The sequence below is a fragment of the Alosa pseudoharengus genome, unplaced genomic scaffold (assembly GCF_046254945.1).
Source record: "Alosa pseudoharengus isolate Yale_2024_CS ecotype anadromous, Long Island Sound unplaced genomic scaffold, YU_APseudo_1.1 YU_APseudo_1.1_scf_14, whole genome shotgun sequence".
NCBI lineage: Eukaryota > Metazoa > Chordata > Actinopteri > Clupeiformes > Clupeidae > Alosa > Alosa pseudoharengus.
The window spans coordinates 20,344,000-20,359,002 of record NW_027468609.1 but is presented as its reverse complement, the minus strand read 5'-3'; the positions used below and the strand labels follow the sequence as shown (position 1 = coordinate 20,359,002).

At 42.0% G+C, this 15,003-nt stretch overlaps 1 protein-coding gene across 1 annotated transcript in view; it reads right to left on the bottom strand.

Moving 5' to 3' along the window:
* LOC143123025 (zinc finger SWIM domain-containing protein 6-like) overlaps positions 1–3,199 on the bottom strand; it is a 58,618-nt gene extending 55,419 nt beyond the window's left edge. Inside the window, exon 1 of the mRNA XM_076284116.1 lies at positions 2,698–3,199. Within this exon, the coding sequence (XP_076140231.1) occupies positions 2,698–3,124 (427 nt within the window). The 5' untranslated portion in view covers positions 3,125–3,199. The remainder of the gene's footprint in view (positions 1–2,697) is intronic.
* Positions 3,200–15,003: the final 11,804 nt, after the last annotated feature.

Genomic DNA, 15,003 nt, shown 5'->3' with positions numbered 1-15,003 from the left:
AAATGAACCAGCAAACAACCACAAAAAACCCCACTCATCTCCAGTATCTTTTTAGTGGAACAGACTTGGATAAACTAATTAGCAGATAGTTTGCATAAATCAGAGGGGGGGGGGGGGTCCCTAGACAAATGACTGTCAGTGCTTAAATATGATGGGATGTGTCAACATGACCTTAAATTAATATACAACATGACCCCTGACCTTTGGCCTAATTGACCAACAGCAGACAAAACCGGCACAAACGAGTGATGCTGTGGTTGAATTAGTGGGTGGAAGGAATGAACTTGACCCTGTTAGCCCAGGCAAACTTGCACATGACATAATGATTTACATAACACGAAGGAAGACACAGCTTTTTCTTACATACAATAGAGTTTTAAGAGTGTGTGTGTGTATGTCTCTTTGCGTGTGTGCATCTGTGCGTGTGTGACAAGAAGTCATTAGGGTTCTGCCTATGTGACAATGAAAAGGTGCTGCTGTCATTATAAAATTAGCCTCAATAAACATCAGCAAGGGTTGTCGCGACATGAACACAATTGTGTCTGAATAAATGACAAGGATTTGATGCTGTTATTAGAGCACAAACAATGACAAAGCCCTGCCTACTGCTGTGACGACGACAAAATAATCCAAATCTGTAGGGGTAGTCCATCTGCCTACGTGACTAGTCAGTCTCTCCTACAAAAACCCACTCTTTGTATATTTAATTCCATTTTTGTTTGTTTTAACCAGCCAACAGAACGGAAAGAGAAAATACATGAAGTATGTCCCTACATTTCAGTGACTAACCATATGCCTCAGTCAGCAGCACACTAACTACCCAAGAGCCTTTGCACTGAGTGTGTGTACCTAACTGTCCCCCTCAGCTTAGCTAAGAGCTGCCCCCTGTGCCAGAAGATTGCATCTTTTATTTATCATTTCTTGGCTTTATTTTTGCTGCAAATTCCAGACCAGGATGCAATCAGCCAAGACTCCCTCCCCTGTCACTCCCCATTCCCTGGCCTGTGGGATCAAGCCGCTCACCCTCCTCTTCTCCCCCCCAAAAACGGAGAGGGGAGAAAACAGCCCTCTGCTCTCTCTCTCATAAAAAAAACTGTACACATTCCACCTGAACAGACTGCTCGGTCTTTGATGTATGATGAAACCGCCCTGTCAAACACTGTCAGGAACAGCTGCATAGAAACGCCAGATAAAGATGCAGAGGCCCGGTCGGCACCATTGTGAGCCGAACCCCCCCCCCCCCCCCCCATTCTGGGACCAAGAGAAGGGCACACTGCCCAGATGAAGCACTGCTGATCCAACAACCCTTGGAGGAGGGGGGAATGGTCATGCAGAAAATTACGTTTGCAGATTGCATTACAATTCAAATTAACCATAGAGAGTAATGAGATTAAAATCCTGAACCGCCTCCAAGGGCGGAGAGCTGCGATTGGGAAACTAATTGCAGGAACTCTAAACAAAGGTGGCGAGAATGCTAATACAGATTCCAGGTATGAAATGGTTGAACACGACTTCATTTCTGTTTATGGGTGGGTGTATGATGTGGTGTGATCAGACGTTTGAAGGACACTTTCATGCGGTGTGAATTCAAATCACGTTCCGACAAAAGAGCATTTCTGAAGCAAATTAGCTGCCTGGAAATATCGCAAATGATCGGGTTCCATTAAAAATAGAGGATCTGCAGCTTTAAACTGCCGGTCCTCCCACCCCTTTCCAAATCTCTTCTATTTAACAAGCAGTGAAAAGAAATAAAAAGGCGCTTTTGTTTGCCTTCCTTTTGGAGGGTGACAGAAAGCTGAAAAGACACAAATGAACATGAAAATGGGAACAAAGTACCAGGCTCTCAATGGGAATGCCTGACGGCTATTTGATATGCGCACTCGCTAAATAAAACCGAAATACTGGGCGGTTGAGTCCGAAACAAAAATAGCAACCAGGCCATAATAAATAAACAACAGCTCTAAATGTTAAATTAATTGTTAGTCGAAATTCTGGTGGAAAAGCACAGATTTTTACTGGCGTTCCTCTGGCTCATTGCTGGAACAGCAGAGGGACGTTAGCTACGCCAATAACCTCCCCCCATGCGTTTCACTTCGAAAAATAAACACAACAGACAAGCGACCCAAATTGTCCTTCTATCAAATGCTAACCTATATAAAGCAGTCGAATTGCTAGCGTCTCAGGTTGGCGGTGACGGTGGAAACAAACAGAATATTGTTTGAAAACCACAGAGGGTAGTCAGCCATTTATGTCTACTTCCGTGATGTTTTTTTCCCTATGTGAGACGGTGCAAAAATGTATCGTCGACAAATCTTACTACACATCTGCAACACAATATAAACGTGTGTGGACATTTAACGATGTTTGGGGGGGGGAATATATTGAGAAAATATTGTAATACAAGGCATAAATTCCGTGTAGGCAGCGAGCCTCGCGTTGGGCTATGTAGCGCTTGGGTGATTTAAAAGCCCGTAGTGTGAGAGTGTGTATGTGTGTGCGTGCATGTGTGTGTGTTGTGCCCTTTGTCGCTTCATTCCTCCCCCTTTGTTCATGGCAAACCCAAATGACTTCCTCCACATACACTGTTTTCTGCTTAAATGTTGACGATTGTACAGCGCCAATTAATTGTTAAGATCTGTTCGAATAATCCCAGGCGAGTATTTTGAACATTTTATCTCTCTGGATCCACACACTCACCGACTTGCAATACGTTGTCCACACAGCCACTCTCCAGTAGAGCGATGCCCCGGCGGAAAGGCAACCGTGTCTCGTCGCTGTTCTCACCGCTTGCCCCAGTCTCATCTCCGCCTGTATTGAACGAAGAGTACATGCAGATCTCCCGTTCGCTCCTGGGGAAAGACCAGTAGACGATCCGTCTTTGAACAGGTTCTGGGATCCTTTCGAAACGCTCCTCCACCCTTTGAAACGGCCACTTCTCTGCTACTTTCCTTGCCGCGATGTCCAACAGAGATTCCGGGCTCTGGGTCTTGCTGGATCCCCCTTGGCCAGCGCCAGGACCGCCACATACTGTTCCACCGGCCCGTTGGCCTTGTCTGCATGCTGTGTTGTACCCGGGTCGGCAGCAGAGCCGTTTAGCTGGGGGCTGCTGAACGCGCTCCGCCATGATCGCACTGCTTTAGCAGCACCAGCGGAAGTCGCCGTAGCATATAAACGGGATCAGGAAGGGAAAGAGGTTCCACTCAGATCGATTGTCTGCCGTCTTTGGGCAAATTCTCCTTATTTGGTGAAGTGGGCGGTCGCTTGGAGTGTTGTCAACTTCTCTGTGTGGACAAATGAAGAAAGGGGCGGGTGTTGTTGTCGGGGGTTGTGCTAAATAAGGAATGGAAGGCGGAATTCCTGCTCGTCGGCAAATCCTTTCTGAAGCCAACACGATTTGAATAGGGGGGTTCTGAGAGGGTTGTGTGAATCCTGTGTTTTCCTAGGCTACAGTCAATCTGTGAAAAATAACATATATCAGCTAACATACCCTACACCAACCCCAGCCTGGATACAATTAGCCTAAGGATTAGACTACAGCGGCAACTGGAGCGCAGCGTATTAAGTATAAAACCAGGGTAGGGTGGAGCTGCTGGCGGGGAAATTGACACAGGCATTCCGATCCCCCACCCCCAATCCCTTGCTTCAAGGCGGTCTCAAGCCGGGGGAGTTAACACCCTTCGTGACGCTTTGTTGTGAGAAGGATGTGGGTTGGCTTGGGATGTCCTAGCACGCAACTTTACCTTTAAACCCTTGTTCCATTTTTGGAGGCCGCACGTGACGTCAGGTCTATCCCGCCCCAAAACAAAGGAAATGTAACTTAGAGGTTCGTGTTTTGAGTCGTGACTTTAGACCCACACTGTAGGCTTAAACTATATGTCAGGCACGACGTTGTGAAATACTCTGTTTACACTGCATATCATTTGTTAATGTATGAAGCGTCTTACAGAAAAACATCATAAACATAGCCTGCTATACTAAGGCAGGCTGTCCTCCTACAAGCCATTTGTTATAGCCTACAAAATGTTGTGAACAGCCTGTGTGTGTGTAGCCTATGACCAAGACAGTGTTTCCCATACATTGACTTATTTGTGGCGCCCACCACAATATCAACATTGACCACCACACAATGATTTTCCTGATTGTACCAAACTTAATTTAAATCTGGTTAGAATCATAACCGCGCTGCAGTAATTTGTTAAAAACTGTTGCATTCGAGTTAATTCTGCAAACCTACCACCACAAATAGAATTCAATTCTGTGGGAAACACTGCAAGGATTTATTGTAGGCTACCTCGAGTTGTAATTGCAGTTTCAAACATCAAGTTCTGTAGTGGTGCCTTCTGTCCCTGGTCAGTGCTTGGTCAATAGTTCAGTCTTTTCCATCCATTTAATTTTTTGAAGTCTACCCTGCTGCTGAAAGGGAACTATTAGAAGTAGCCTAGCCTACTGTATTTTTTTCTGCTTTGTTTGACATTCCCAAGGCCTTATCACAGATCAGCAGTTATGGGTAATTTGCTTCACCCCATTTCTGATTAAAAGCTTTAGGAAAATTAACATTTTAACGGAAAAACTTGAGAGATTTATCTTTATATCTCAACCCCCCCCCCCTTCCTTGGAAATTTTGAATTGAATGATACAGTATCTCATAGAACTACAGTAGGCCTATCCTAAAAACAACAGGGTTATGCTAGTCATGCTATAGCCTAAGCAGATTATTTTTATAAGCATATCATTATGTAGGCTATAGGCTACTTGTCTGTTCAATCTGAATTCAAAACACGGCACAATTCATTGCATCATTGCATTCATTATATCACACTACTTATATTTAAGTTCTATTCTCCCAAATTAAACCACATTCCAAGTAGCACCATCATCTGTTGTGCTGTTTTCCAGGTTTCTTACACACCATCACACAAATACATCACACACACACACAAAAAATCAACTCAGTCAGAGTCCCTTCTGAGCGAGAAGACATTCACCACGAGAGATAACTAACCACACATCCTCCAGCACCCCGGGATCCTTTTATTCTCTCCTTATTTGCATTCTGATTAGTATGCATGAAATTTCTCACTGAACTTTAATACCCTAACTGCTGCATAATACACTTTAATGAGCATAAAACTGAGCCTGACAATTAAAACTCACATTAATCACTAAATGCTACATTCAAGATAGAGCGGCGAGCAGGAGTGTGGGGGTAGGGTGTGCGCATCCCCAAGAGGGGGAAGAGAGGGAGACAGAGGGATAGGAACAAAGGGATGAGTGAGTTGAGAAAGGATGAGAAGAAGAGAGGGAGAGGTGGCAAAATAAGATGGGGGAGAGGAGGAGTGTGGTGTTGCACTGTTGATAACAGGAGTGTGATGACGAGCAGGCTGAGTGATGATAGCAATAAAATGTATGGTTAAAATGGATAATAATTTAACTTCAAGACTACTTTTAGTTAGCCATGTAACCCATCTTGGTTTTAAACAAAGACACTATCCCCTCCCCCAATGGAATGCTAATGTGCTGGTTTAAGGCCTATCACTTACACAAGACAAAGGATGCTTCCTTGATATAATGTATCCATGTATCATGAAATGTAAATGTATTCATGTCTGGTATCATTTTGATAGTCTCATTACAAGGATTGTAATGATGTGATTGTGAGAATGTTTGGAACATTCTATAAGTGATATTTCTGATATATAAGATATCTCTCCTCATGCTATTCTGACAAGAATGCATAGGTGTGAAGTGGGTGTGAGTAGGTGTGTCTGATACCAACTGTAGAACCAATCAAGTGGGCTTGTTCTTGGTGCCACTTTGTTCTTTGTTTAAACCATTTAAAAGTAACTAAACTGCAATGTTTGAGAGATCAGATTTTCAAGATTAGAGCATGGAGAACTGAGAGAGAGAGGGTGATCCTACAGAGGCCATGGCCTTGTGCCATGGCCTGGGCTAGGCCTACATAGACCTTTTTTTGTACTCTCTCTGCTTGTAACAGAATAAACCTGATTCCTGAGTTTTTCCTGAAGTTCGCCAGTCTAAGATTAATATTAAGTAATTATTCACCTACAATTACTTTCATGGAGGTTCCAACCGCAGAGATAATATACTTTTGTCGCTGATTCTAAGACGCCGCAGTTTTTTTTTTTTTTTTCTTTTTCTCATCGCTCTGGTGACAGCTCCCAAGTTAAGGACGCTTTTTATCTGCATTTCTTCTTTGGTGATGAACGAAGGTGGATCTGTAAATCCGGGCGGTTCCTACTAACCACAGTTTGGAATGGGCGGTAAGATATCGGAAAAGGCATTCTGAGTGAGTAGACATTTTGGCAAAACCGTAACTTAATAGTGGACACAAAATTGTGCTTCCCCGATTTTGGCAATATTTTGGCAAAACCGTAATTTAATAGTGGACATAAATTTGTGCTTCCCCGATTTTGGCAAAACGTCGCACAAGACGAATTAATCCATATTTTGTAAAGCGTCTATATATGTGTTGGATTGAAGTCCAATGGTGCCTCTTTATTGGATATAAGGAGTAAATAGATTAGCGAGTGTGCTAGGCAGCTCAGTATTAAACACGGTGGTTCGTGTGCAATCTATTTTTCGCGGGTTTTAGGGACATCATGTCCTAACAAGCTACGTAGCTTATGCCCCTTTGTGTTTACAGAACATTTTATTCCTTCACTACCAAAACAGAATATTAGACAGAACTTGGTGCTGCCCTTTTTGTTTTTATCACCAAGAGCGTATGAGCGGCTAGAATCCAAGCTAACACTAGTCTTGTTTTGTTTTTGAGTAGATGTGGTGTTTTGTTTTAGGCTACATCTACACTCAGATGATGAATCCAGGATTTTTGTCGTAATCTTTTTCAAGTGTGCAAACAGCATAAGCTCAAACAGCATAACCTCAAGAGAGCATGGTTAGGCCTCTTTTAAGTACGCCTGAGCTAACTAGCTGCCGCTAGGGGCGTCTAGATGTCTTTGTGAGCTAATATGAGCTAACTGAAAAGGCTTGACTAAACTTCTTTTGTTCTTTTAAGCAGGAAATTCTTCCTGCAGCCCGTTTAAAGTTGTCCTCCAGCTCCATGGAGCTGTGTGTGTCTGTGTGTCCAGTATGAATGAATGCGCGTGTGGGCCGGCCCTGTGTGTGTGAAATTTGTTTATTTCGTTATATGTGTTTGTTTCCATTTTTTGTTTCAAGTCCTTCTTTGTTTTCTTGGGTCAAAAGTTTTCACACCTTTTGCTATCTTATCTCACTGCCTTTGTTCTAGCAGCACTGTATTCTATAACCAACCCCCCAGCTTCTCCCCCATGGACACAAAAGGAACTTCACTGGGGAGATATGAACCTAAGAGGAGTGATAATGGGAAACCATTGTTGATTTCAACCATTTTCTTTCTTTCATTTGAGGGACATCTTTTGGGTTTAACATGTTAAGACATATTTTTTTTTTATTTTTGCTTGTATGCCAATGGGAAATGTTTGCTACATGTTTACGCCTTGTTTGATGTGGGCAAATGTTCAATTGAATGGATTCATACCCACAACTTGAGTTTCTTTCTGTTTGAAATTACCTTTTATTTGTTTTTAGTTTGTATTTTTTTGTTATAGTTAAGAAACTATAAAAAGGGGGAGATAGATGGTATTGACTTGAAATACCATCTAAGTTTATTGGTTTTATTGCTCAAATGGTCATTTTTTTAAATGCCTACTGTTTTGTTTTACTGACCCTCACTTCTAATGCAAAATCTCTTTAAAAGACATGTAGGGGTACCCTACCCACGTGAGTCTGTGGATTATTTTTCTTTTAAACATCTAAACTTAACCAAAGTTTATTTATTTTCTTTATATTGGCCTTTTGCCAATAGATGCAAATGTGTAGTCTCTGTTTGGAGATAAATAGCCCTGCTATGTTAGAAGACCCATGCTGTAGGTGTGACTGTCTCCAATTGAGAAACTGAATACATTAGCATACTGTTGTTGACTTGTGAATCTGCATTCACGAGACACTGTTTGACTCTGTTTACACTCATGCTAATGTCTCTCAAAGTTGTTGTGAATCCACTCTCCAGAATCTCTTTCATGCCAGAAGGGACAAAGGGAGGTGTGACATGCCTTTGTCTTCGACTACCACTACGCAAACATCTCAAGAAGATCCTTTCAAGATGGCGAATGGCTCCACCAACCAGGCTCAGCTACCACGCCAGAGCAGCAGCCGTGGAGACCAGGCCATGCCACTGGACGAGCTTGATGGACCAGACAACTCTGCCCTGGGCTCAGGTACAGCCAGCAGCAGCGGTCGGGGCTAGGCCATGTCATGAGACGAAACTGGACGAGGCTCAGGAACCACAGGTCCAACGGAACCAGTGGCAGAAGCAACTGCCATGACTGGAAGCAACAAAACTGGACTGACTGAAAGCAACGAAAGGGGGTGCCGAAAGCAGCCTCGCACTCCGCATCATCAAAGACACTCATGGCCCATTGTTCATGGACTGTTTGGACTGACACAAGGGTGCACGCCGAACGCGGCCTGCATGCACACCCTTTGCACTCGCATACACTTACACTGAAACAATGCAGACACATTCAAGTTTCATAAGAGGACCCTTCTTCAACGGAAGAGAAACGCAAGAAAGGATGTATGCTGAACGCTGCTTTCCTTGCTCACGCACACACTTACATTGATTATGGACTGATTATGGACTTTATAAAAAAAAAAAATTTGTAAAATTGTTCAAGAAGGCTCATGTTATGGAATCTTATTTTGAACTTCAAGTCATTCAGACTTGAAAAGGGGGAATTGATAGCAATAAAATGTATGGTTAAAATGGATAATAATTTAACTTCAAGACTACTTTTAGTTAGCCATGTAACCCATCTTGGTTTTAAACAAAGACACTATCCCCTCCCCCAATGGAATGCTAATGTGCTGGTTTAAGGCCTATCACTTACACAAGACAAAGGATGCTTCCTTGATATAATGTATCCATGTATCATGAAATGTAAATGTATTCATGTCTGGTATCATTTTGATAGTCTCATTACAAGGATTGTAATGATGTGATTGTGAGAATGTTTGGAACATTCTATAAGTGATATTTCTGATATATAAGATATCTCTCCTCATGCTATTCTGACAAGAATGCATAGGTGTGAAGTGGGTGTGAGTAGGTGTGTCTGATACCAACTGTAGAACCAATCAAGTGGGCTTGTTCTTGGTGCCACTTTGTTCTTTGTTTAAACCATTTAAAAGTAACTAAACTGCAATGTTTGAGAGATCAGATTTTCAAGATTAGAGCATGGAGAACTGAGAGAGAGAGGGTGATCCTACAGAGGCCATGGCCTTGTGCCATGGCCTGGGCTAGGCCTACATAGACCTTTTTTTGTACTCTCTCTGCTTGTAACAGAATAAACCTGATTCCTGAGTTTTTCCTGAAGTTCGCCAGTCTAAGATTAATATTAAGTAATTATTCACCTACAATTACTTTCAGTGATAATGAATGGACTGCTGCTAGTTCCTCAAAAATGTCTTAAGGAGGCATTACAATGAATGTCTAATGTATGCCTTACGCTCACCTGTTCACACGCGTGCACACACGCAAACACACAAACACACACAACACACACACACACACACACACTCTCTCTCTCTCACTCTCTCTCTCTCTTTCTCACACACAGTCACACACACATACACGCACACACACACACACTACACACTCACTCACACTGGCAATAAGGCCTGCTGTGCAAGGTGCCAATCATGTTGATGGAAGTAGTTAGGGATGAAATGTCAAAGACGTTTTGACATGAACCGTGGGGGAGGCCGAGGCAGGCTTGGAGATCTCATGGTATTGTATGCCAGCTCTGCTGCCTCCTGAATTCCTACACCTTTCTCCCATATGTGAGGTGATGGATTAGTTGTTGGAGGTGAGACCATTGATTGTAATAGAGAACATCTAGAGCATGGTGCCATGCACTAATAGTTGTAGGAAATTAACCAAAAAATGGTCAGCCATATTGTTGAAGGCTGTATAATAAGGGATTTTCAGAGTCGCATCATCACAGAAAATCAACCAGGACCACACAGAATTTTGACTATATTTAGTTAAATCCCTTTTAATTTGCTTCCGGTAGCTTTACTTTTAACTGTCTATTGTTTTTTTTGTTTTTTTACAATCATTGGGTCAGACTGATCAAGGTGGTTGCATGAAGCTGGGTGATACTGAGAGTAGGGGATCAGTGGTTGTTTGACACCATTTAAACTGAAGGTGGGCAGGTGCGCCCTAGGGGCTAGCTGCTACACCTCCGGTCATTAGCTGTGTGAGAACAAAATGGCCATTTGCACAAATGGACTATGGGGAAATTATCGGTGTGTGCGAGGCCGATACGCATAATCAACACTGTAATAAAACTCTTCGTTTAGGAGCTACAACGGCATGGGCACTTGTGTGTTGCTGAGAGTCATAATGCTGAGAGAGTGATATGCAGAGGGTGAAAGATGGGGGAGGTGAGAGGTGTTGGGTTTCTGATAAGGCTGAGTAAATCGTAAGGTTAATGGTAATAGACACTAGCCGAGCCATCAGTGATATTATGATTCACCGATACAGGGGGTCAGTGATGGCATTAGTCAGTGATGCTGCAGGTAATGTCAGTTGTTATTATGAGCGTCAGTGATGCTTAGAATTAGTAATGCTTAGGCCCAGTGACTATGATGATTGCTGATTACTGCATAATGAATGACGCTATAGTCTGGTGGCTTCTTAAGATGAACAAGAGGTTTGGTAAGAGGCTGGTGCTGGAGATTGAGTGCGTGATGATGTTGAGAGTGAATGATGCTTGGGGTCAGTGATCAGAGTTACTGATATGAAAGAGTAACGAACAGATAAGGCTGTGTGATTCTCAGAAAGGGTGAAGATCGGTGTGACGGGAATGTTGGAAATTGAACATTCTTTTTTTAAAAAAATTTTTATTTAAATGACACACAAAGTACACAGTGACAACAATTAACATACGCATAGACATAGACATGACAAAGTTCACCTGTTCACAGAGCTACCTAAGCTTAACTAGCTGTATTGAGCAGCAACACGTACACAATCATTACAAGGAGCAGACATAGTAGTAACAACATTCATCGGCTGAGGAATCAGCGTTGCAAATACTGCAAAAAGGGGGACCATGAGTCTTCATAGTCAAAGATGCAGTACGTTTTTCTAGATTTGAATGATTAGTTAAAAGATTGAGCCATTGATTTATAGAGATTTTTATTCTATTTTTCCAATTTAATAAAATAGTTTTTTTTGCAATAGTAAAAGCAATTAAGATAAAAGGCTTAACGGTCTTATTGGCATCTAAGTTAGACAAGTCACCAAGGAGTACAATAATGGGGCATAAGGGGATGTCATAGTTCAGTATTTCAGATAGTATTTTGATCACTTCTGTCCAAAAGGAGTTGATGCATATACAGTCCCAGAGAGCATGGAAATAATCATCAATCGAATCTGGACAGTGTAGACATTTATTATTTTGGCTAAAGCCCATCTGGTATAGTTGCTTCGTAGTTATATGGGCTCTATGTAGGACTTTATATTGGATCAGCTGAACTTTAGAATTACAAGACATAGAGAATGTGTTGGTACATATTTTTTGCCAGTTCAGGTCTCTAGGTAGATTCTTTATGTCCTTGGACCATTTATGTATGGGGATTGACACAGCTTCTTCGTTAGATGTTAACAAGTTGTAAATTTGCGAAAGTTTTTTCTTTGGCTTTATGTAGCACAGTTTGTCGTATAAAAGAGAATTGAGGTTGTTGAAGCTATTGATGTTTACATATTTCTTAACCACTTCCCGTAACTGTATGTATTCGAAAAAGCCCTTATTTGGGATATTGAATTTCTCTTGAATCTGCTTAAAGGATAAAGAACCCATTATTAAATAAATGCCCCAATTCTGTTACCCCTTCCCTCTTCCATTTTGGCATTAAAAGGGGTTTATTGTTCACAAGAAACATGTGGTTGTTCCACAGTGGGGTGTGTGTGTGCCGGAAATTGAACATTCTAAAGAATATCTGGGTTCATTGAATTGAACATGGAATTTTAGAATCTTACATTGTTGCGGAACAGAATCTTCAGTTAGAATGTTCAAAACTATCCTGCTCAAGGGTGAAGGAATAGTGTTGCTTATGGGTTGTGTAATGGTTAAGGCTGATAATGATCAGCTATTAGGGTAAGGCATATTGCTGGTCAGTGTTGGCTAACAGTGTAATTGATGGTCAGTACTGGTTAATATTGCTGGCGACCATAATGATTTCATTGTTCATTGAGCCTCATTGACGATTCAGTTCATTAAAATTCTGTTTAATTTTCAATTCTATTTCATGCATTTATATGGCGCCATTAACAATGAATATTGTCTCAGGGCACTTTGCAGAACTGTGAATCCATCTGAACTCTTTACAGAAGGCCAGATAGATATCTACGGAGACAGAGTTAGTTGATGATGGTCAATTTTGCTTTGGGTTTAAGACATATTAGTTAGGACTAAATAGTGTTGCTGATGATATTGCTCATTGTTTTATGTTCTGATGTTCTACTATTGTTCATTGAGTTTCATTGTTGATTCAGTTCAATTCAGTTAGATAGCATGAATGTCATCTTAGGGCACTATATGAACTTTGAACCCTTTTGATTCCCTTCCGTACCTAGAGCACATGACAAAAACTCAATACACATATGCATACTTATGTTGGCATTCATACATGCTTATCACAGTAACACTTATCTTCTATCTTCCATTTATTTTAATTGTTTATTTATATCTACATAATATATACACTACAGTCATTGATACATACTGGTAGTCTCTGTCAGTCTGTTACAGTGTGTGTGTGATGCTAATGAAGGTTAGCTAAGCTAAGCTAACTGTTGTTCTTAGCAGCAGTGCCACCACCTCCAGCAGCAGCAGAAACAGCTGAACACAGTTTTTCTTTTTTAAATCTTTTTTTTTTGGTTCAGTGTTCAGTCAGGTGAGTTTAAGACAGACAGTGTTGCTAAAACTCAGATAGAGGGCCATAAATATTTATTCCACTCTCTGCCCTGATTAGTGAGAAAGGCAAGGTAGAGCTACACTGCTGTATCCATCTTTTATGCCTTTCCCCTCCAATGCCTCTGCTCTGCACTGGAACCTCCTCGTACAGAACATAAGCATCTCTCCCTCTCTGCTGTAATGCTTTATACAGTCATCACAATCTGCAGCAAACCACCATATTTAGAAGCAAATTTAACCTATTCAATTATCTTAAACCGTTAATTGAATCCAAATGTATCCACATAAAATTAGGTACTTTAAAAAAAACAATAACAACAGTTGCAGCACATTTTACTACTGTCTCCTAATCAGAACTTTTGACACAATGGTTTAAAAATAATAAAAAATGCCTGACATGAGTCTTACATTATTTTCCACTTCCATATCTAAACTCAGGGCTGCCAGCACGATGTTCTGTTTGCATCAAAGGGTGTGCAGAGACACAGAGGAGTGGGAGGGAAGGGTAGACCCCCCCCCCCCCACCACCCCACAAACCCTCTCTAAAAAATTACAGCCCAAACCAACGACCCAAGCCCACCCTCACAGCTGTACACAGATGGAGTCCGTCACACATCCCTTTGGTCTCTTACACACACTCCCCCCCCTCCCTCTCTCTGACACACGCGTGCGCACACACACACTCACACACACTGGGACACACCAACACACACACACACACACAAACAAACACAGACACACACTCACAAATAAGCACACACACTGGGACACACCAAGAAACACACACAGCAACACAGAGACACACACACACACACACAAACTCAATCACACACTCAATCTCTCTTTCTCTCTCCCTGTCAGTCTCTCTCTCTCGCTCTCTCTCACTTTCTCACTCTCCCCTCCCTCTTTCCACACCCACACCCAGTGTCAATGTGCTTATGTGTTAGTGTGTGTCTGTGTGTGTTGGGGGGTGAGTGTGTGTGTGTGTGTGTGTGTGTGTGGGGGGGGGTGCAATGTTTAAAACATAAACTCCATGCACAATTTATGATGATGCAGGTTGCCTCTGACAGCGCATGGGTTATTAGCCTCTGGCCCCCAGGCCGAGTTCCCAGAATCCTTTGCAGTACAGGACAAATCTGAGCCTCACATTCATGCATGTAAATGTATTGGGGGGGGGGGGGGGGGAGTTGTGTGTATGTATGCATGCGTGTGTGTGTGTGTGTGTGTGTGTGTGTGTGTGTGTGTGTGTGTGTGTGAGTGTGTATTTGTGTATGTGTGTGTGTGTCAGAAGAAGGACAAAGGAGGGTCAAATATTGCAAGAAATGTGCTGAATATTGTGCATGGTTTATGCTAATTACTGCCAGCGAAGCCTAGCACTGACAGACAAAGAGGATGGCACGTGCCCCCACTGTAAACCTGAGGCTTTGTGACACCCTAACTGACAAACACATGCATCACAGTAACAAAGAGATGCTTTGGCGTATTGTGCAGCCACATTTTATGCCTTTCATATACCGTAATCATTAAGATGAATGAAATTACTCCTTAACCATGACAAAAAAAAACTTTCACTGTAAAATCATAATTATGAAAATGAGCTCACATATGACCAAGTGTTAGGTCAGTGCAATTAGTTTAAATGTATGCGGTTGGGATGCTGGATAACATTGTCAGAGAATGATGTTGCATTGAAGTCCAGCCGTAAAGCAGACATGACAGTAAGGTCAGAGTTTAGCTGGAGGAGGGTCAAGATTAGACAAGAAGGCATTCTTGTGCTATTACTGCGTGTGTGTGTGTGTGTGTGTGTGTGTGTGTGTGTGTGTGTGTGTGTGTGTGTGTGTGTGTGTGCGTGTTTTGCACCACAATAATGTTTCTCTTCATTTGAGTTATTTTGCATCCATTAGAATATTTGCACCATCACCATGACACTCACTCACACAGAGCACCTTACCTTACCTTA